Source organism: Capricornis sumatraensis, chromosome 3, assembly GCF_032405125.1.
Source record: "Capricornis sumatraensis isolate serow.1 chromosome 3, serow.2, whole genome shotgun sequence".
In the NCBI taxonomy this organism is placed as follows: domain Eukaryota; kingdom Metazoa; phylum Chordata; class Mammalia; order Artiodactyla; family Bovidae; genus Capricornis; species Capricornis sumatraensis.
Genome location: NC_091071.1, coordinates 176,644,533 through 176,667,723, shown reverse-complemented (window position 1 = coordinate 176,667,723; position 23,191 = coordinate 176,644,533). Strand labels below are relative to the sequence as shown.

Genomic DNA, 23,191 nt, shown 5'->3' with positions numbered 1-23,191 from the left:
CACAGTGAGAGCTATAAAAGGCCGCTGGGGTGTGATGGGGAGCTCCCAGGCGTTGGAATCTGACAGGCAGAAATTTGAATTCCTACTCCATCACCTCCTAGCTGTGCAGCCTTGGGTTAAATCACTCCAGACCTCTCTGATCCGCTGTTTCTCTGTAAAGCTGGGGTAATGCCTCTGATCGTGGGTGTGAGAACAGAAGGAGAAGGGGACAACAGAGGATGAGATGGTGGGATGGCATCATCGACTCAATGGTCGTGAGTCTGAGCCAACTCCAGGAGATGGTGAAGGACAGAGAAGCCTGGGGTGCTGCAGTCCATGGGGTCACAAACAGGCAGACACGACTGAGCGACCGAACAACACCAACACGGGTTTTGATTGCTTAGCTTCATCCTGTGCTTAACTCCAGACTCCAAGGCTAGGTTTCACAGTCCCAGCCAGCAGACCTCCTGGCTTCCAGATCTGCTGTCCCTGATCATAAGCCTCTGACTCACTGGGCCGTCCAACTTTATACTCAGAGCTCAAGTCTCCAGTCTGATGCCTCCTAGAATTCACCTAAAAGCCTAGATACTTCCTTTGTGGCTTTGGCATGACCAGAGTAGGAGGTAACATCTCAGGACTCTCAGGTTGGATGGGTACGGCCAAAGGTCTCCGCGATAACATGCCTGTGATCAGCAGGATGACCAGAGCCATCTGCTTGGCTGATCATGGCCACAGCAGGGCAGGGGCAGAGGGGGAAACAGACGGTCAGGGTCCATCACTCGGTCCTGGAATGCTGGGGGACACTTGCTGGGGGTCAAGGAGATACAGACGAGGCCAGCCTGGCTCTGATCTCGGGCAGAGGGCGCCCCCAGGGCCCAGACAGGCCCCGTCAAGTGCTGACCCGAGGCAGCCCTATTCCCCAGGGAGGGGCTGCCCGCAGGCCCGTGACTGCTGGCCAGGCCCTTTCCATCAGTCCCAGCAGGAATTAGCAGAGGCTGCAAGTGGCCTCGGCCTTCTCCTGTGCTCCGGAGAAGGGGGAGGGAAAGGGCAGGGGGAGCCGCACCAGCGGTGTGCGCACGGGGTGATTGTCATGGTTACGCTCTGACAAAACAAATGGCTCGCTTCCTGCAGGCCACCTAAACAGCCACTGCAATGTGGGCTTGGATCAAGCCGGCTGCCGGGCCACGGGCGCTGGGCTTGGCACCGGAGCCCTGCCCTGGGTGCCCCCTCCAGCAGCTCTGGGCTCCGAGAGGCAGCGGCTGGGGCTGTGGACAACAGGGAGCATTTACCCAGACACCTGTTGCTTCCGGGGTGAGGTAAGGGCTGGCCCAGTTTGTGTGAGGATGAGGACGGGGCCGCTGGGCTGTCCCCAGTGTGTGTGTGTGTGTGTGTGTGTGTGTGTGTGCATGTGCACACATCAGCGCGTGTACATTGTGCTCGGGCACTAGTGGGATGGACCCACTGGACACAGGGCTCAGGACGCTCCAGCGATAGAAGTGAGAGCTCACAGGACCACATGTTGCTGCCGGGTCCCCTCCCCTTTCCTCCCCCTCTCTCCACTCCCCGCCCCCCCAGCACTCGGGATGTGTGTGTATGTCTAGTTCTCTGTTTCTTATCCTGTGGATGAATCTCACCATCTCCTGCCCCCTAGGTGTTTCTGCGCCCTCTTCCCCGGCAGCCCCCCCCCCCCCCCGCCCCGCCCTGACACCTGTTCCGTCGTCTCCTGCCCCGCTCCCAGTCTCCAGGGCCCTGGGGCCATCAGGAGCTCTGCGGGCTGTCCTCCCCTGGCTGCTGGGCTCCGTGCCCGGTGCCCGGAGGGCTGGGCGTGTGACTGTCCCCAAAGCCAGCCGCTAGCTGATCCGCAAGCCCTTCTCAGCGCCCCCGAACCCCCGGGTTCCTGCCAGGTAAGTGGGGCTCTGGGAGGGAGCAGGGGTCCGCGGCAGGCTGGGGGAGGGGAGGGAGCCTGGCACCCTCGCGCAGAAGTGGCGTCTGCCAACACGTCAAGCCGGGGCTGGAAGTCCCGTCATAACATCTCCCACGGCGTCGCCAACAGCCGGAGCCGGAGGCTCGCTCCGCCCCGCCCGCCCCGCGGCGCAGACCCAGGCTCGGTGGGCACCGGGGCGGGGGCGGGGGGATGCTAGACCCTCCCCCACCTCTCCTCCCAGAGCCGCTGGCACCTTCCTGTCTCTCTCCCTGCTCCCCTTCCTTCCTGTGTTTTCTTTCTTTTTTTTTTTTTTTTTTGAAGATTTAAGAGCAGGCTAAGCGCCCTTCCTCTCCTCCCTGGATTCCCCGGCCCCTGGGATCTGGGCAGAGGCTCAGGGGCGCTGGATGAATCCTGACGTCCTGCCCTGCCCGAGGGTGGAGGGCAGAGGGCACCCGAGGCTCCCTCGCTTAGCTGGAATTGGGGGAGGGAGCCTGGCTGGAGGGGAGGGGACCTGAGCGCGGGGCGTGGAGGGGGCGTGGTGCCCGCAGGATATCTGCTCTAGAGACCTGCAGGGGGGCAGGGCCGCTGTGCCTCCGTCGCTAGAAGGTGTGAAGGTAGGGAGGGAGCCTCAGGGGTTGGTAAGGAGAGGCATGGTGCGGGGATAAACGTGCTGACGTGTTTAAGGGCACGTGTGTGGGATCCCTGTGTCTGCTGGTGTGCAGAGGTAGTGTGGGGTGTATCTGTGTGTGTGTGTGTGTGCTGCGTGCCTGCGCATGCACACGTGCAGGCAGCTGTGGACTGAACTTGACCCAGAGGTTGTCTTCCAGGATTCCCAAGACCTGACAGGTTGGCTGCAGGCAGTACTTGTCACCCAGCCTCCGTCAGCGTCCCTCCCCAGGGACAGAGCTTCTGCTGACTCCAACCAAACCCTCCCCACTGCCCCCCACAGGTGGTGATCCAGGGCACCAGGGAGGTGGGCACTGTGCCCTGATGGCTGGCCTGCATACCCCACTGCTCTTCTGATGTGAGACAGGCCAAGGGTCCTGGGCTTAGGGGGACAAGGATGCTCCCTCCCCAGCCTTAGGTAACTCCAGGTCTAGGAAACCAGCCCCAAATCCCAGCCAGATAACCACCTAAGGAACTCCAGCCATTGGCCATGGGTTTGTTGCCTGGTGGATGGGTGCTGCTGGTGGTCCCGACACTGGAGACAAGAACAGCGTTTCCCTCACTGAGCGGGGCTCACTTGCTCGCTGGCCTCCCCTCACCTGATAGATGCTGATGCTGTTCTGGGGGAAAGGGCACCTCTAAGGGAATGGGGACAGCGGAAGAGGCACCCTGCCCCTCCAGGATCCTGGCCTCGGGTTCCTGCTCAGGTTCAAATGGTCCTCTCTCCTGGGTGAGCAGGTCTCTCTTAGCACCCCCTGGCAAAACCCCTCCAACTACATGACCTGAGTAACCCATGGCCAAGCTGACTTGGGTTGCTTGTGGTCTCCTGGACGTTCCCAGTTCAGCCACACTGGGAAGGTGGCTCGGGCTAGGCCAAGCAGAGGGTCACCAGACATGAGAAGTCCACAGGCTTCCCTCAGGGCCTGGGGAACAGTCCAGTGGGATCAGCGGACAAAATGTGGCTCCAAGTCACCAGAGATGCGCAAATCTTTTCACCCCGTGTTAAACTCCTCAAAGGCTTCCCTGATAGCTCAGTTTGCCTGCAAGGCAGGAGACCCAGGTCGATCCCTGGGTCGGGAAGATCCCCTGGAGAAGGGAAAGGCTACCCACTCCCGTATTCTGGCCTGGAGAATTCCATGGACAGTCCTTGGGGTCTCAAAGAGTCGGACATGACTGAGTGACTCTCACTTTCACTTTCAAACTCCTTGAGAAGCATGTGTCCATGGGGCACTGCCTGATGAAAATCCAGCTGGAACCTTTCCCTAACCTGTGTTCTCTGGGGTTACTTAGCCAGCAGAACGGCTGGTCCATGAAACCCTCTAAGAGAGGGGGCTGGGACTCGGGGTGTTCCCTGTGGAGCTGAGAAGGCTTCCTGGAGGAGGTGACATTCGGGTGGGGAGCTGAAGGAAGTGGAGGGGGGATGTGGATACATGGGTGAATGGAGAGGGGCAGGGGAGCATTCACACGTGGCGGGAGGCATGAGGACAGGCAGAGCTGGGAGGAGCAGGAGTCTTGGTAGGGCTTGTTTTAAGTAAATCAGTCGGCATGAAGAGAACCACCTAGGGTGGAAAGAGGGAAAGGAATGAAACCCTTCATCACTGGGGGCCCGCTTTCACCAGGCTCTTTGCTAGGCACTGCAGTCTCAATTGTGGAGAGCAAGATGCACCAGTTATCTGGGATGAGGCAAAGCAGTGCCCAAGAATTCTTCAATCTGAGCTCTCTTCGAGCTAGCCACAAGGAGACTCCGAGGAGGCTTGTAAGAACCTGAAGCCCAGAGCTTAAGGCCGAGTGGAGACAGGCCGGAGGGAGCCATCTGCTCACAGCTTGGAGCAGGGCAGGAGTCAGCCACTTTGGGAGAGAAGAGAGGAGAAGGCCAGAGGCTGGACCCTGAGGAATTTTTGCCTCCACTGACCAGTCCCTTGCCTCACTTTAGTCCTGGCCCTGAGCGATGAGCCTCCCAAAGAAACAGAGGAAGCAGCTGGAGGAAGAGGCCAGTACAGAGGGCCCTCCCCGCTGTGTGATGTCTCCTTACCGGGTATCTTCCCCGTGGGGTTTTATTTCATCCTCATTTTACAGATGACGAAACTGAGCCTTGGAGAGGTCCAAGAGCTTGGTTGGAGGTCACATAGCAAATGGCAGAGACATTTCAGCAGGAATGAAGTGAGGAGGTGGGCAGATCCCGCAGACAGTTCCTGAGTAGGTGCTGGGTGCCCGGAGAGGAAGTGACAGGCGCAGGCCCTCTTGCTTCCTTCAGAAGAGATGTTAGGACCACTCTGCCGACGGCGATGATCGCAGCAGGATGTGGCTGAGCCAGCCTGCGTCCCAGGGGGCTCAGAGCAGGGAGCAATCACCCCCAGATACAGCATCAGGAGAGGCTTCAGGGAGGAGGTGGGACTTGAAAGGGTCAGAAGGATCAGCAGGTTCAGAAACATGTAGACGGCTCAACTGTGCTCTGGGTTAAGGGAAGAACATGGCGAGGACATGAGGTTGCGGGGGGCAAATATTCTATCTTCTCAGGGACAGAGGGCAAGCATGGAGGAATGACACCAGAGCAGGCTTCAGAGGCAGCTTGGGGGTGACCATCAAGGAGGCTGGATCTGACATGCAGTTCAGACTTGACAGTCGAGGAGCAGAGAGCGCGGTGATCAGGTCTGGACCTTGGAGAGTGTGTTCAGGCTCAGGTGCTCAGTCGCCTCCGACTGTGCTCTAAGGAGCTGAAATTTCACACTTCTAATCCTCACCAGGATCTGGGTGGGGAGGGGAGGGGTACTGCAGTCCCCAGTTTGAAAACCCTTCGCTGGATTCTTCTCTCTCCTCCTCTAACCATACTAGGGGTCAAACTGCGGGACGCAGGGCATCGGCCAAGCAGTTCCTTCCATGCGTGCCCCTGTGGAGACAGTGAGATGCAGTCAGGATGGCAGCTGCGGGGGATTCTCCCGCACAGACACAAAAGGAGCCTGGAGGAGGGGTCTTCCTGACCCATGTGTGCAGACCCTTTGCAGGGATCTGAGTAGTCACATCTGAGACCCCACAAATGTGAGGCTGTAAGTTACCCAAAAAGTTATAACAGAAGAACGGTAAAGAAACAGCCACTTGAACTGTAGTCCCTGCATGACCGTCTCTCCTCGCCAGCATCGTCCCTGCCCATCACGTAACCTCTATGTCTACCAGGCCCTCTTTGGTTGCTGGGTGGGGTCAGCAGCTGACCATATGATGCCACAGATTGCGTGGTAAAACTGCCATCCTGTGAAAGTTGTGAGTTTTAATGACACCAATCAAAGGGGAAGATGGAGGACTCTTAAGTAAGTAAGTGTTAGTTGCTCAGTCATGCCCAACTCTTTGTGACCCCATGGACTGTGCCCGCCAGGCTCCTCTGTCCATGAGTACTGGAGTGGGTTGCCATTTCCTTCTCCAGAGGATCTTCCTGACCCCAAGATTGAACCCAGGTCTCCTGCACTGCAGGCAGATTCTTTACCGACTGAGCTACAAGGGAAGCCCCTTGTAGGACACTTTTAACCCCACCCAAATTCATAGACAAATGAGAAGTTGGCATAGGCCAGTTAATAACACAAGAGAAAATTGGTCACACTGAGTTTATGATAGGAAACTTCAAGCACTCTGCTGAGACAGTGAAATATGAAATGAAAAAAGTCACATCATTCTAGCATATAACGTTCAAAAATGTTACTGCCCCAACCACACTTGTTTTATTCTTTGTAAATTTTTTTGGGGGGAGCCACATGGTATGTGAAATCTTAGTTCCCTGACCAGGGATCAAACTTGTGTCCCTGCAGTGTAAGGGCAGAGTCTTAAGAAATGGACCACCAGGAAATTCCCATGATCATTGAAAAATTTAGCATGTGGTTACATCTGCAATCTTATTTTAATAATGCAAGATTTTATTTTTCTATTTTTAGTTTCATTTCTTAAAATGAAATCCATGTTGAAAACTTTTCCCCACCATTTCCTATGACATTTTCTACCCTGTCTTAAGTTGATTCACTGGGCCTATTTCTGGTCAAATTATTGGGGAGATTTAGAGATCTTATGTGGTCAGTGCTTAGTATTTGTAAAGTTTACAAATGAGCGAGTGAATGACTATCCTTGCAAGGGCCATGCACTTCGCTCTTCAAGTCTTTCGCTTCTGCATTGCCTGCCTCACCTTAGGGCATTCTTTCATTTATTCAACATTTAATGAGTATCTGTTGATTGCCAGGCACTGGGCATACAACTGTCCACAAAATATGCAAGACTCTGCCTTCATGGAGCTTGTATTCTAGTGGACTCACTGGCCAATCTCCCCTTTCCCCGCCTCTTACTCTCTTCTCAGGAGTGTGGCTTCTTGGGACCATAATTACTCAGAGACCCATCCGCGGACTGACTCGCTAGTAGATGAGGCAGTAATGAGCAGCAATGTTTCCATTCTGGCTTGAGCCACACATCTGGGGGTCATGCACGCTCTCACCTTTAGGTCCAGGATAACAGAGGCTCCTCGCGCACACGTGTCTCTGTGATCACCATAGCAGGGAATAAAAATATGGCCAATTGCACACTGGCTATTACAGCTTCCACCTGGAAGTGACCCACTTCACTTCCACTCTGTTCATTGGCCAAACAAGACACACAACCACACCTTCAGAGGGGCGGAGAAGTGTGATGTGCCTAGTGTCCAGAGGAGGTGGCTGAGAAAGATCTACCCAACAACACGAAGGACACACTCTGGTTTCCCCAAGAGAGGGGCAGCAGAGCCTTTGGGAGGATGTTAACAGCAAATTGGGGGAAGAGAAAAGGTGATCTTGGGCTGGATCCCTTTGAGCATCCTCGCCCCCAGCCCTGGTCAGTAACTCCGATCAGCAGATCTGAACACCTGTGGCCAGTGGAGCTGGCTTCTGCAACTCTCAAGCCCCAGCTGAGCAAAGCAGTAGGTTGGTTTTAACAGTGCCTTAGTCAGCCTGTGCCGCTGTAACAAAAATACTGTCAACTGAGTGGCTTAAACCATTTACTTCACGTAGTTTTGGAGGCTAGAAGTCTGAGATCAGGGGGCCAGCAAGATCAAGTTCTTGGGGGAGAAATACTTACTGGTGCCTTCTTGCTGTTTGCTAGCAAGGTGGAGAAAGACAGCTCTGGTTTCTTCCTCTTCTTGTATAAACCCATCATGGGGCTCTATAATCATGACCTCATTGAAATAGTTATCCCTGGGAGGCCCCACCTTCAAACACCATCCCACTGGGCATCAAGGCCTCAAAATATGAACTTAAAGGGGATACATTCAGTCCACGGCACAGAGGAGGCTGTGCTACAGAAACTCCAATTCTGCTGTGTTACTTGCCCTTTGAGCCTCAGTCTCCTGATCCTTCAGTTCAGTTCAGCTCAGTCACTCAGTCCTGTCCGACTCTTTGCGACCCCATGGACTGCAGCACGCCAGGCCTCCCTGTCCACCACCAACTCCTGGAGCTTGCTCAAACTTACGTCCATCGAGTCAGTGATGCCATCCAACCATCTCATCCTCTGTCGTCTCCTCCTCCTGCCCTCAATCTTTCCCAGCATCAGGCTCCTGATTCTTAAAATGGGAATAATAATTTATTTTGCCCCTATTTAGAAAGCTCCAATTAATTTATGGGTGTGAACACACTTTGATTCTACATTGCTTCCTATGAGGTGGGGATACTCTTAATCATTCTAAGGCTCAGTGGTGGAGTTGAGAGGATGAGCTGGTCAGGGATCGGAACCCCTCACTACTTTTACTTCTGTCCGTTCAATTCTGTGGACCTTGAAGCCTTTCCTAATATATCCCCTTTCTAAGAGATTCCTCACAAGCCTATTGGAAGGTCTGGCCTTGACCACCTTTGTCCCTCATCCCATCTTCCCCAACACAGGCCAAAGCTGCCCACTCACCCTTAACACTCAGCCCTGTTTTATTCACACAGCTTTAGCTTGGCCCCTGACACCCTGTTGCTGAATCAGACACACTGTCCGGACTTGAGGACCCCTTACTCCAGGCCAAGTACTGTGCTTGACACATCACTTAATTTGGTCATGATGATGCCAGGAGGTAGGCCTCTAATGTACCCGTTTTACAGATCAGAAACCTGAGGCTCAGAGAGGTGAAGTCACTTGTCCATGTGACTCAGAGATGCAAGTCAGAGGCAGGCTTCCAACCCAACTCTGTTGGGACTGCAGAGCCTGAGCTCTTGACCCTCAGGCTGGGGGACTCCTACTCGCTTGCCTCGGGTTGGTTTCATCTCTGTTGCTGACAGCCCCAAGCCGCATCAGAAAGGCTTTGCTCTTGCTTCTGTGGATTTAGCTCCAGCAGCAGCGTAGTGAGTGCAGAGGCACTGGAATGAGACTGCCAGTTCAAGTCCCAGGCGTGTCACTTACCAGCTCTGTGACTTTGGGCAAGTTTCTTAACCTCTGTTAGGTTCACTCAGTTCAGTTCAGTTCAGTTCAGTTCAGTTCAGCTGCTCAGTCGTGTCCGACTCTTTGTGACCCCATGGCCTGCGGCATCCTAGGCCTCCCTGTCCATCACCAACTCCTGGAGTCTACTCAAACTTATGTCCGTTGACTCGGTGATGCCATCCAACCATCTCATCCTCTGCCGTCCCCTTCTCCTCCTGCCTTCAATCTTTCTCAGCATCAGGGTCTTTTCAAATGAGTCAGTTCTTCCCATCAGGTGGCCAAAGTATTGGAGTTTCAGTTTCACTCAGATCATCTGTTAAGAAAATAATAATAATAATATAGGGTTAGGAGGAATCAGTGTGGTAATCGACATGAATTACTTAGCATAGTGCTTGACCCAGGGACAGCTTGTTACAAGGGTCAGGAATGTCCAACTGGCTCCCCACTCCCTGCCAACTGTCAGCTGGCACTTTACCACATGGAGTCCTAACACGAAAAGAGACACCGCAGACCTCTTCCGAGGCTCTCCTGCAAGTAAGCTGCCCCTTGAGATCCATTTCGAGGCCGCTGCCTGCATCCTCTATGGTCCATTTACCTCTTGGTTCAGATGACTTCCTGTGGGAGTCGCCTCAATGGTGCTGATGCGGCAGGAAGAGAGCTGCGGGGCGGGTCCAGCATCTGTGCCTGAAGCACGGGGAAGGATGCGCCCATCCCCGCTCCCATCCCTGCCCCCTACTCCTGGAAGGAACGTCAGAGGGGCAGGAGCCAGCTGGTCATGGAACCTACGGGTTTTGCCCCAGTCTGAGCCAAAGGATCGCAGCCACCGAGTCAGAGCAAGCAGGGTCCCCGGGGGGCACTGACTGGGCCTTGGCACGTGGACCTGACCAGCAGGCCACAGGGAGACACCATGCACAACCCAGGTTTTGGGACCAGACTGCTTGGATTCAGACCCTGACTCTACCGTGACTTGCAGTGTGACCCTGAGAGCTACCTCACCTCTCTGAGTTTTGGTTTCCTCTGCTGTAAAGTGAAGCTGATCTGCCGCACAGGGTGCTTGTTGCGGTGGTGTGCAGGGTTTCTCTATTTGCAGTGCCTGGGCTTAGTAGCTCTGCCGCACGTGGGATCTCAGTTTCCTGACAAGGGATCGACTCTGTGTCCCCTGCACTGGAAGGCCAATTCTTAACCACTGGACCACTGGGAAGTCCTCATAGGGTCTTTATGGGGATTAAATGAGATATGCCCCCAGGTTGAGCAGAAACACTCAGGACTGCCTCTGAGCAGGGACTCAACAGTCAGACATAGAAGTCAAAGTGAAGTCGCTCACTCGTGTCCGACTCTGCGACCCCATGGACTGTAGTCCATCAGGCTCCTCCATCCACGGGATTTTCCAGGCAAGAATACTGGAGTGGGTTGCCATTTCCTTCTCCAGGAGATCTTCCTGACCCAGGGATTGAACCTGGGTCTCTTATATCATAGGCAGATGCTTTACCGTCTGAGCCACCAGGGAAGTCAGACATGCGGCCCCCTTAAAAAAGGAATCTTCAAGTGAGGGACCAATGCCCAGGCTTCAGCTGCCTTAAAAGAGCAGAGAACTCTCTTCTTTCTAGAGAGAACCGTGGACTGTCAATTTGGGAAAGGGGTACGGGATTCATTCTCCAGGCCCATCTCTTTGTGCTGTTAAATGAAGATGCTAAGACTTGGGTGGAGTTGAGAAGTGACTTCTTATTTACTTCTGCAAAATATTGAAGGAGTGATGCAGCCTTATAGTTAAGACATCAATCTCTGAAGTTAGAGTCCCAATTCCAGCTCCACTTATGAATATATCACTTTGGACAAGGGCTGTAACCGCTCTGGGCCTCAGTTTTCTCATCTGCAAAATGGGGATAATATCCATGCCTTACTGCACAGGGTTGTCTGGAGGGTTACATAACCTAATTCATGAGAAGTATTTAGAACGATGCCTGGTAGGTCTTCATTGCTCAGTATCTTTAGTATCTTTATTCTTTTTTGAATAACTATTGCAGCCACTGCTGTGCATGCTAGGAGATAGAACAAGCAACCAAACAGCTTTTGTCCTTACCCTCAGGGCATCCACCCTCAGGGGTGCTGGACAAAGACAGACACTAAGCCAGCAGCCACTCATGGTGCCAGAGCTGAGACGTGGGCACAGGCTGTACGTGGGACAGCAGGGTCCAAATCCAGGGCCCACATGGAGTGGTTGGCAGAGCTGGCACTCAGGCCTGGGGGCCTTGACCTGTCCAGTGGCCTCAGTCTACACAGCCTCTCTCATGTGTAAGGTTTCAGCCTCACAGCGTGGCATCAAGTGGCCTTAGACCTCAAAGGGAAACTGAGGCAATGAACATATTCTTCAGTCCACACCTTGACTGGGTGCCTTGGGAAGGGGGTCCTCGTGGTGGCTGAGTGGCAGGGATAGGGGCCAGGGATGGCCACAGCTGTTCAGGACTCTCTGAAACCCCATGAACCACAGCTCGCCAGGCCTCCCTGTCTATCACCAACTCCCGGAGTCCACACAAACCCATGTCCATTGAGTCGGTGATGCTGTCCAAACATCTCATCCTCTGTCGTCCCCTTCTCCTCCTGCCCTCAATCTTTCCCAGCATCAGGGTCTTTTCAAATGAGTCAGCTCTTCACATCAGGTGGCCAAAGGGTTGGAGTTTCAGCTTCAGCATCAGTCCTACCGATGAACACCCAGGGCTGATTTCCTTCAGAATGGACTGGTTGGATCTCCTTGCAGTCCAAGGGACTCTCAAGAGTCTTCTCCAACACCACAGTTCAAAAGCATCAATTCTTCGGCACTCAGCCTTCTTCACAGTCCACCTCTCACATCCATTCATGACTACTGGAAAAACCATAGCCTTGACTAGACGCACCTTTGTTGACAAAGTAATGTCTCTGTTTTTCAATTTGCTGTCTAGGTTGGTCATAACTTTTCTTCCAAGGAGTAAGCGTCTTTTAATTTCATGGCTGCAATCACCATCTGCAGTGATTTTGGAGCACCAAAAAATAAAGTCTGACACTGTTTCCACTGTTTCCCCATCTATTTGCCATGAAGTGATGGGACCAGATGCCATGATCTTTGTTTTCTGAATGTTGAGTTTTAAGCCAACTTTTTCACTCTCCTCTTTCACTTTCATCAAGAGGCTTTTTAGTTCCTCTTCACTTTCCGCCATAAGGGTGGTGTCATCTGCATATCTGAGATTATTGATATTTCTCCTGGCAATCTTGATTCCAGCTTGTGCTTCCTCCAGCCTAGTGTTTCTCATGATATACTCTGCATATGTTAAATAAGCAGGGTGACAATATACAGCCTTGACGTACTCCTTTAAATGGGAAATGCCAAAAACCATAGGTGCCCAGATGCAGTCTGAGTTAGGGGGAAAGTAAGACTAGGAGGAAATCCTAATGGAAAAAGGACATGAAAGCGGTCATCAGCATTGATGGAGAACAAGACACTGGGGTGCACAGTGTGTGCGCAAGAACTCGCTTGTAACCCTCACAGTGGGCGTCCCTGGCTGGTGGCTCAGTGGTAAAGAACCCACTTGCCAATGCAGGAGACACAGGAGACACGGGTTTCATCCCTAGGTCAGGATGATCCCATGGAGGAGAAAATAGCGACCTCGGGGATCCTTGTGGGCTTCCCCAGTGGCTCAGAGGGTAAAGCCTCTGCCTACAGTGCAGGAGACCTGGGTTCAATTCCTGGGTCGGGAAGATCCCCTGGAGAAGGAAATGGCAACCCACTCAGGTATCCTTGTCTGCAAAATCCCATGGACAGAGGAGCCTGGCAGGCTGCAGTCCACGGGGTCACAGAGTGTCAGACAGGATCGAGTGACTCATACTTCCACTTTCACTTCTCCTAAATGTCACACAGCAAAGATTCTCATCAGTAACTCTACCCACTGGCATTCACAAACCTGGAGGCTTCAAATCGGAATGTGCCCCTTTCTCCTTCCTTCAGCAGGTCTGGACACAGCCTCTTAGCTGGAAATCTCCCAAGGTGTGGGCGGCTTGGGCCTCGGCCACAAGCAGGGCCGGCCGCCCTGGATGCCCGTCCTGGCAGCACTCCAGGTCCCTCGGGCCGCACGGGCACGCCAAGCGCCGCCCACAATGGGACTGCAGCTGTGTCTGGGATGGAATCCTCCCAGCGCTGGGCTGAGATAGAGGAATTCCTGCCATCACCAAGGCCTCTTCCCACCCCTTCTTCATGCCCCCTAGCCATTCACTCACCCACTCACTCAGAGTCCACAAACGGAGCGCTTGCTGTTCACTTCCCTGAGTTCGTTGTCGAGCAGTCTATGTGCCAGAAGCACGCTGGGGAGAGGGAGTGCCTGCCCTGAGTTCTAGGAGCTGACCGCCTCTCTGCTTGGGAGGGTGGTGTCTCTGCCTGGGGGTGTAGCCCTTGCCTGCCCAGGCCCGCACCGTGTCCCACACGCATTGGCTGAAAGGACACGCAACACACTGATAATGAGACGGCTAATGCGACAAGGGCTGGCTGTGCTGGGGGTGGGAGCAGGGTAGTTCTGTTCAGCACAGGACCCCCGAGAAAGCTTCATGGAGGTGGTGGTATTTGAGCTGGGTCTTCAAGGATGAGTCAGATCTCCTCTGGAGGAGGGGTTGGCGTGGGGATGGCATTCCTGGCAGAAACTGGCAGCCTCAGAAGAGATATGGAAGCTGGAAAAGTCAGGCTCTTTTGGAGGAATTCAAGGGGTCCTAACTGGTTGGAACATGGGGTGAATAAGGTGGGGAGAGGGGACGCCAGAAGCACCAATTTGTTTACCTACATCAGGGCGCTATGAACCCAAGGTGGGAGGTTTAGATGAAGTGGACCAGAATTTGAGAGCCCCCGAATTCTAGAAGCTTAGAACAATCAGATCGGATCCTAGGAACCCATCAGTTCTGCCCCCACTTTGATGGGAGTGTCAGTGTTGGTCACTGGGTGGGGTGGTCCTTGGGGACAGACCCTGAGTGAAGGCATTATGGCATGGACTTCCGAGAGGCATCGACCACAGGGCAGACAAGGTGGACCCCCGAGCCCGAGGTGAGTGGGCCAGCTCGCCGTCTGCACCTCTCCCAGGTCTGGCTGAGCCCCCTCGGCTGAGGGCCTCTGACCAGGGTGAGGGATGAGAGGCCTCCAGAATGACTTTCCAGGTGGAGGGAGGAGGCCTCCCTTTAATGACCCGGGATGAAAGGAGATGGGGAAATGTCAGCTTCGTTGGAAGGACTGATGCTGAAGCTGAAGCTCCGATACTTTGGCCACCTGATGGGAAGAACTGACTCATTTGAAAAGACCCTGATCCTGAGAAAGATTGAAGGTGGGAGGAGAAGGGGATGACAGAGGTTGAGATGGTCGGATGGCATCACCGACTCAATGGACATGAGTTTGAGTAACTCCAGGAGTTGGTGACGGACAGGGAGGCCTGGAGTGCTGCGGTCCTTGGGGTCGCAAAGAGTCGGACATGACTGAGCGACTGAACTGAACTGAACTGAACAGCTCCAAGGACAGAATCAGAGGAGTTACTGGGATGAGCACTCGGGCAGAGACCCAAGGACATTTCCAGGGGAGCAGTCTGCCCAGGGGTCAGGAAGTGGCCCCTCGGGGAGGGATGATGGAGGAGGGGAGACAGGAGAAGCCCCCAGCCCCACCAGGACCTGCCTGCTCCCACCCACTCACTTGACAGGCGTTCTCTCCTTTATCATCCCAGTTTCCTAGGAGTGGGGCGGGGGAACCAGCATGGTCCCATTTTACAGATGTAGAAACTAAGGCACAAAACTGTTAAGTCACTTGCTTGAGGTTACACAGGAGGTACTTGGCAGGGCACAGCTGAGTAACGGGCCCAAGGTCACCCAGAAGGAGCTGTCCAGGGACTCTATCCCCAGGCAGTAGGCTAGCTCCTGGGACCTTGCTGCGGCCCCACGAGCGTCTTGCTTTCCAATTTCTTTCTGAAACTGAAAAAAGTAAATGGCCCCTGGCAGGGAAGGTATGCAGCCACACTTCTTGACCCAGGACCCCAGTGCAGGCCGTCATCACGATTGAGGCCAAGCAGGGCCCAGCACTCTTTCCCTGGCTCCTTCCCCACGCAGCCTTCCCACATCGCATCTGAATCAGGTCACACTGCTGCAGTCATCTGTCAGCCAGCCTCTGCGCTCCGCCTGGAACCCTGCACCCCAGACTGTTCCAGGACAACCTGGAGGGTGGTGATGGGGCCGCTGGTGGGGCTCACGGTCCAGCTGGGGTCCTGGCCGCATCTTGAGAGGCATCAGAGCAGAGGAAGCCCAGGGTCCCCGGCACTCACAGCCCTAGCTGACCGGAGTCCTGGGCATCACTCCTTCTCCCCCTCCCTCCCTCCTTCCTTTCCGCTTCCCTGTGCTCAGCATGGACTGTGAAGCAGCTGGGGAAGGAAAAGCACAGGTGTATTTTTTTTAATATTTATTGAATTATTTAGCTGTGATGGGTCTTACTTGCGGCAGGCAGGATTTTTAATCTTCGTTGCGGCATTCAGGACCTTTTGTTGTAGTATGCGAACTCAGGGCTTCCCAGGTGGCTCAGATTAAGGAATCTGCCTGCAAGGCAGGAGCCCCGGGTTTGATCCCTGGATCAGGAAGACCCCCTGGAGAAGCGAACGGCTACCCACCGTAGTGTTCTCGCCGGGAGAATCGCATGGACAGAGGAGGGCCACAGTCCACAGGGTCACAAAGATTTAGACACAACTGAGCAACTAACATATTGACTTTGGCTTTTGAACTCTCAGTTGAGGCATGTGGAGTCTAGTTCCCTGACCGAGGGTCACACCCAGGCCCCCTGCATTGGGAGCATGGTGTTTTAGCCACTGGACCCCCAGGGAAATCCTGAAGTACAAGCTTTCGAGGAAGGCTGCTTCCTACCTCAGCCATCCTGACCCCTCACCAGCCATGTGGTCCTGGCTTCCAGATCCCTGACCTTTAACGTGAAGGTGCGTGTGCGCACTAGTGATGATTGCAAAGCACTTGGTGACCCTAGGAGATGACTCCATTTCAGACCCCTCCTCTGCAGGGGCTGGGGCGCAGGAAAGGGGAGGGGCACCCCTGTTCTTCCTGTGCCCACGACCCTCAGGGGGAGACAAGCCATCGCAGAAGGGTAGTTACAGAGCTTCAAGATGCGCAAGGTGGCAGACAATGCCCAGCGACTGTGGAGACCCCGAGGAGGGCATGTCTGATGGGCTGGTGTGTCGGGGAAGGCTTCAGGGAGGAGGTGACAACAGAAGTGGGTCTTGAGTGGTGAAGAGGACTTTGAAAGGCAGAGAAGAACGTTACAATCATTGCCGGAAAAGGCTCCAGTGTGGGAAGGGCACGGTGAGAAGGTCAGTGTGTTTGGAGTAAAGGGAACATGCGGGACATAATAGGAGCTGACTCGGGGCGGCAACAGGGAGCTGGTGGTGAGGAGCCTTGAGTGCTGCTCAGGAGTTTAACCTGCAGGACAGACACAACGGGGAGCCATGGAGCTCAGGGGAAAGGGAAGGCACGTGTGTGCCTGTGTGTGTTTTCACACTTGCATGTGCACCTATGAGATGACAGAGGGGACTAGGAGGAAATCAGCCTGGAGGTTGAAGGAGCAGGTAGGAGCTGGTAGAGATGGTCCAGGAGAGAGCACTGAAGCTGCCCCCATGGGGGTGGAGAGCAGAGGATGTCAGGAGGGTGTGGGCAGAAGTGGTGAGAATCAGGGAGACGCTTCCCGCAGGAGGCAGGGTAGCCTCACGGTTAAGGACCTGGGCTCCGTGGTCCTTCTGCTGTGGTTAACTCCCAGCCCAAGGCTGGGTGGGCTTAAGGAAGTTACCTCACCTCTCTGAGCTTTGGTATTTTCAATCTGTAGCACATGGATGGTGAGAGTACCTGCTTCTGAGCTGCTGGTGGTGTTTTAGCCTCCCAGTCATGTCCAACCAGCTCTTGGTGACCCCCATGGACCATATCCCGCCAGGCCCACCTCTCTGTGGGGTGCTGCCCGCATTGTATTGGGTTGACCAGAAAGTTCATTCGAGTTTTTCATACAGAAAAACTTGAATGAATTTTTCTGCCAAGCAGTATATGTGAAGCGCTCGCAATAATGTTTCAGCTACTTGACAAACATTTATTGAACATCTACTATACCCCGTAATATTCTTTGGGTGGCAGATGGAGCCAAGAGACAAGCTAAAAATTCTTGCCCTCACTGGAGGTTATACGGCATCTAGAGAGTTGGGGAGACACATTAAACAAATACAGCAGCAGAAGATACAGCCTATCCGAGGGTGATGACTGCAAAGGAAAAAAAAACAAATAAGAAGAGAGAGCTGGGAAGTGCTGAGAAGCTGCTCTTAAAAGTGCCGGGTGACTCAGGTTCTGGAGATGGAGTGACCACGGGCTGTGCCTCAAGTCCAAGGACTGCGTGGCAATGGGAGGCTGAGCTGGAGCGGCAGCAGAGGCCCCTGAGATGTGGCGTTTGGAGGATAAAAGCCCGAGACGCTGCATGCATGGTTCCCACAGACGCTGAAGGCCCCCTGGGTGATGGCAGGGCTTGGGGAGCAGGGAAGCCAGGAGCCTGGGGCCAAGTGTTTGCTAAAAGGAGGGCATGGTTGGAGCCTTGAAATGGCAAGCAACACAGAGCGGGTGGGATGTAGCCGAGAGACGTCAGCCTCCCAAACTGGGGGGTGCAAGAAATAAGCACCTCCTGCTGGAAGGAGGGAAGCAGGTCCTCGGACAAGGACACAGACAGCCTCTCAAGGAGCCTGCCGGCTGCCAAGTGGGGGGGCGGTTAGCAGAGGAAGAAGCTGGCCAGGGGTTGGTTCAAGGGCAGGACCACAGAGCACCCTCTGTGGACGGGCGGATGGTCCGTTCAAAGACGGGCGGGACCGCCGTGCTGGCTGTGAGCGTGTGTCTGGGCCCCTGACTGATAAGCTCTGGGAGGGAAGCCTAAACAATGGATTTAATTCCAACATCTTCCCTGAGGAGCTGCCCTGGACCTGGTGGTCAGGAGACATCTCTCCCTCCCCTGGGAAATATGGGAAACTTGGAACCAGCCAGCTTTGCCCTGTGACTCCACGTATCGATTGATTCACCCAACAACATTTGTTTACCACCTACTAACAGCGCAAGCACTCCTCAAGGCCCTCGGGACACATCAGTGAGAGACACGGGCCCCAAATGTTTGCCCTCGTGCAGGGGAGACGGACGATAAGCAATAAACAATAAATGCTTCATATGGGGTATGTCAGTAATATGTGCTTTGGGGAAAATAAAACAGCAGGATGAGGCTTTGGAAGTGAAGCTGGGGGAACAGGTTACAAGTTTAAACCCAGGATTCAGAAGAAGGCGTCCTTTGAGCGAAGACTTGAAGGAGGGAGGGAGCTAGGGAAGAGCATCCCTAGAAGTGGAGACGCCCAGCTGGAAGGCTCTCCAGCGGGAGAACAGCCAAGCAGAGGCCCCAGTGGGGAAACCAGAGAGGAAACCGGCGCGGGGCCCGGATGGGGGTCTCCAGGGGCGTGGGGAGCTGGCGGGGCGGCGAACTCTGGGACCGCACAACTGGATCCGTGACTTCTGAGGACCGCTCTGGCTGCCTTACTGGGAGTGGACGCCACTGCGGGACAAGCGGGAGGCAGCTGCGGCAGAGACAAGGAGTCGGGTTTTGGATCTGTTGGCTTGCAGCTGTGCTGGGGATCTGTGGCCGCTGTTAGTCCGTATCCTTCATCTGCCTTGTTCTCCACCATCTGCCCAGCACATAGGTGAGCACTGAAGGTTAGTGTCCCTGGGAGACTGCCCGCATTCATCCGGTCATTTCACTTTGCAAACATTTATTGAGTACCTGCTGTGTGCCAGGCACTGTGCTGGGTACTTTATGCTGACTCAGTTTAATCTTCAGTGCCAGGGAAATAGGACCTGCTGGCCCTTCCACTCACCTGGGATTTGGGGGGGTTTTGTTGTTGTTGTTTTTCCTTTTTTTTTTTTGGCTGTGTTGCACAGGATAGGGAACTTCCCCAACCAGGAATCGAACCCATGCCCCCTGCATTGGAAACACAGAGTCTTAACCACAGGATCACCGGGGAAGTCCTCACCTGGTTGTTGTTTTTTTTTAATATAAATTTATTTATTTTAATTGGAGGCTAATACTTTACAATATTGTATTGGTTTTGCCATACATCACCATGAATCTGCCACGGGTACACACATATTCCCCATCCTGAACGCCTGCCACCTCCCTCCCCATACCATCCCTCTGGGTCATGCCAGTGCACCAGCCCTCTCACCTGGCTTCATAAAGGAGGGAATGAATAACCAGGGATTAAAGTGGCTCCCTCTCTTAGAAATCCTCTTTGTTACCCTCTCTCCACCCGCTGCTCTCCTCATGCCTCCTCTAAGGTCAAGGGGCCCTTCCCATTCCTCTGCCAGCCCATTCTTTCCCTTTTCCCTTCCCTCTCACCTCACCAGCCCATTTTCCAGATCCTGCATCCCAGCAGTTGGGGGAAAGGTGCTCTGGCCCATCAGGAAGAAGACGAGGAGGGTAAAGGCCTGGCTACATACTGACCCACTGAGATCAGCCCCTGTCACTGTCTGGACCAATTCACACCTCTCTGTTCCTGAAGTCGAGCCTGGCTTCTCACACTGTCCAGGGGACACGGATGGCTTCCTCCCCAAGAGGCGTCTCCTGGGTGATGCCCACCGGAGCCCCAGGCTGGGATGGTTGGAGGGATGATGCTCAGCCTTCCTGGCGCTGGTCCCCATCTCTTGCAGGGATACCCCTGGGGTCCTCCAGGAGGAAGTTCCACCCACGCACCCCTGGCACCCATATGTCCTTGGGGGACCCCAAACTCTTGTGCAAAAAACAAACACACCTCTTTGACACCTTGATGTCCTCACTTGCAAAGCAATGCACTTTATAAGGTTGTGAGAGTTAGATGAGATAGTAGATGTGCCTGGCACAGTTTCAATTTTCAACAAATTCCAGCCACTGTTACTATTATTTCCCTCACTCCTCGTCCCCTCTACCTGAGGACTGTAAGTTCCTTAAGGATGGAGCCGTGTCTTATCTCTGCATCCCCAGTGGCTAATTCAGGACCCAGAATACAGTAGATTCCTATCAGTGCTGAAGGAACTGATAAAGATGATGCATGAGCTAGACTGCGGAATTTCAAGTGCACTCTTCCAAGAGGGCGCACGGGGGAGTCGGTGCTCAGGGAGTCTGTCTGTGTTAGTGACGTCCATCACCGAAGCCCCACTCCCTGGGGAGAGTGGCCCCGGGAACTGGGTGGGCACAGGGCAGCGGGGCATGACTGGGCTGGTTGAGACGCCCTTGGCAAAACTCCACCCCGCGCATGCATGCTTCGTCGCCCAGTCGCGTCCAGCGCTTTGTGAGCCCATGGACTGCAGGCCGCCAGCTCCTCTGTCCGTGGATTCTCCAGGCAAGAATCCTGGAGTGGGTTGCCTTTCCTCCTCCAGGGGACCTTCCTGACCCAGGGACTGAACCCAGGTCTCCTGCGTCTCCTGCACTGCCGGCTGATTCTTTACTCACGGAGCAATCAGGGAAGCACCGCCCCCGCCACAGGATGAACCCAAGCTGAAGTCCAAGTTCCCCACCCATCTGGGGGTTGGCTCGCCATCAGCCTTCTGGACAGGAGGGAACCAGGAAGAGGAGGTGGAGGGAAGGAGTGTGGAGGGCCAGGGACGTGACTCTCTCAGGAAAGGAGCCCCACCATCTGGTTCTGCCCCCGGCTTCGCCCTGGGCTTTGAGACAGGAACTCCTGGGAGAAGGTGGCTGGGAATCCAGCCCTCTCTCCTGGCTCCTTATCTGCCTCCTGCTGTCAGTCAGCCTGCTGCAGATATGCCGGGGGGCTGAGAGCTGTCTGGGCTGGAGCCACAGAGAGAACATAATTAAAACGATACTCCTGGGCTAGCAGAGAGGGTGGGAGCACCCGAGGATCCTTGCTTGGGCACTCATGGAGGATGTGAAGGCACAGAGTTCCCTTCTCAGAGAAAAGACAGGGTCATCAGCAGTCACAGAACAGCCCTGCAAATAAACGGCAACAGGCTACCAGCCCACTGCGGCTCCGCCTGGCGCATCCATCACCCAGAAGAAGACCCAAAAAGGACCTCAAGTTCGTATTCCACACCCTTTGGTCGGCTTCTCTTCCTGCTCCTGCCCCCACCTCTCAAAGGCAGGCGATTGCTTGGGAGGGTCTCAGGAACCTCATAGAGAATCGCACCCCACCCTGAGATGTGCTCCGAAGTCGCTGGCGCTGGCGTGATGACAGGCATCTTTTTGCTGTTCCTGGCTGTGCTGGGTCCTCTTTGCTGCACACGGGCTTTCTCTAGCTGCAGCGAGTGCGGGCTTCCTCTTCGGTGCAGTTTGCAGACTTCTCACTGCGGCGGCTTCTCTAGTGGTGGAGCAGGAGCCGTCGAGCAGGGGGGCATCAGTAGTTGTGGCCCATGGGCTTGGTTGTTCCCCAGCACGTGGGATCTTCCTGGCCCAGAGATGGAACCTGTGTCCCCGGTATTGGCAGGCAGATGCTTAACCGCTGGACCACCAGGGAAGTTCCCAACCATGCTTTTATTTATTCAGTCAGCACTTAGGATGCCGTGCAAAGCAACAGTAAACCAGGAGCGTGCTCTCCAAAGGAGTGATGCTCCTGCTGCTTAGCCCCTCAGTCGTGGCCGACTCTCTGCGGCCCTGTGGACTGTGGCCCGCCAGGCTCCTCTGTCCACGGGATTCTCCAGGCAAGAATCCTGGAGTGGCTTGCCATTTCCTTCTCCTAAAGGGGATGATAGACGTGGATAACGTAATCTCATGGAGACAGGATGGATCCCGACAGATGGAAGGAGAGAAGCTAGGCTCTGTGAGAAGGCTCGGGTGGACTGGCTTCCCTGCAAAGGGGGCCCTGAGTTGACACCTAAGGGCAGTTGGCGGTGGCTCGTTTATTTTGGCTCACGGGCTGAGCCTTGCAGATAGAGTGTGGCAAGGACAGAGGTTTGAGAGCACACAGGTCACACCTAGGGATGAGGTAGGAGCTGGGGGACCCACAACGTGCATCCAGCCAGGCCTCATGTCTGCAGGCCTCAGTTCCTCTACTGTGAGGTGAAAACAGAGGGCATAATCACGCCTTCTCTTCTGAGGGTGGTCAAGCGTCATTGCGGGAAGTGGTTGGGGGGAAATGGAGAAAATGACGCTCTGCTTGTCCGTGGAGGCTGAAGGGGGAGAACTGAGCCGAGCGGCATCGGAGGGGGCCTTTCCCCACTTCTTGCCTTGCCACCTCTTGCAGGTCCTGAAGGCCTAGTAGCCCGCGAGATGCCGGGTCTGCTGAACCAGATCACAGGGGCGGCCCTGCCCCTCACCTCGTCCGACGTCACCTCCTTCGTCAGCGGTTATGCTCTGGGGCTCACCGCTTCCCTCACCTATGGCAACCTGGAAGCCCAGCCTTTCCAGGGTAAGGGTCCCTGCAGGCACTTCCCCAGGGCCACAGGTATGCTGAATCCCCCATCCTGACACTCATCAGCCAACTGACATCAGACAAGTCACGTCACCTTTCTGAGCCTCGGTTTACCCACCTGCAAAGTAGGAATGCCATTTCTGCCCAACAGGTCTTAAAGCTGGGGGCAAGTCATGTCAGGATTTGAACCCAGGTTTGGGCTGCACCCCAGCCCTGTCCCAGCCCTACCGATGTCCACAAATCACGCCCACCAGTCAGATAGTCAGTTCTCCACATCCCCCAGGGAGTCTCACAGGAGGAGAGGTATCCGGACTCACTGGAAGCCAGGAGCTCCCAGTGCTAAGCGTGGCTCTTGTCCCCGTGACCTTGGGGGAGCTGCAGTCCTTCTCGACATCAGGATGCTCCCGTGTTTGTCTGGATGCCAGGGTTTGAGGGAGAAGCAGATGAGGTAATGCGTGAGGAAGGGCAGCGTGGAATGGAAAACAGTCTGCGAATGTGAGTCATTGGTGTTCGGCAGTCAGGAGCATGTACTGACATTCCCCTGCGAGAGCTGTTTGTAAATTGTGCTCTTGTCTTTGCATGTAAGGAAGGGAGTTACCGGAAGCCTGGCCAGGAAGGTCCTGTATAAATGATAGTTACGCTTCACATCCCTTCTCATCCACAGTGATGGGGGCCTCCTAACTCCCAAACTTCACCTCTTGGGGCACCAACCCTCCAACCTGACCTGAGTGTCTGAAATCCTTTGAGTTCCCAAAAGAAACCTACAAGGGAAACTTTCCTC

At 54.6% G+C, this 23,191-nt stretch overlaps 1 protein-coding gene across 1 annotated transcript in view; it reads left to right on the top strand.

The window, feature by feature from the left end:
* The first annotated feature begins 22,268 nt into the window (after positions 1 to 22,268).
* VWA5B1 (von Willebrand factor A domain containing 5B1) overlaps positions 22,269 to 23,191 on the top strand; it is a 46,862-nt gene continuing 45,939 nt past the window's right edge. Inside the window, exon 1 of the mRNA XM_068968520.1 lies at positions 22,269 to 22,407. Within this exon, the coding sequence (XP_068824621.1) occupies positions 22,269 to 22,407 (139 nt within the window). The remainder of the gene's footprint in view (positions 22,408 to 23,191) is intronic.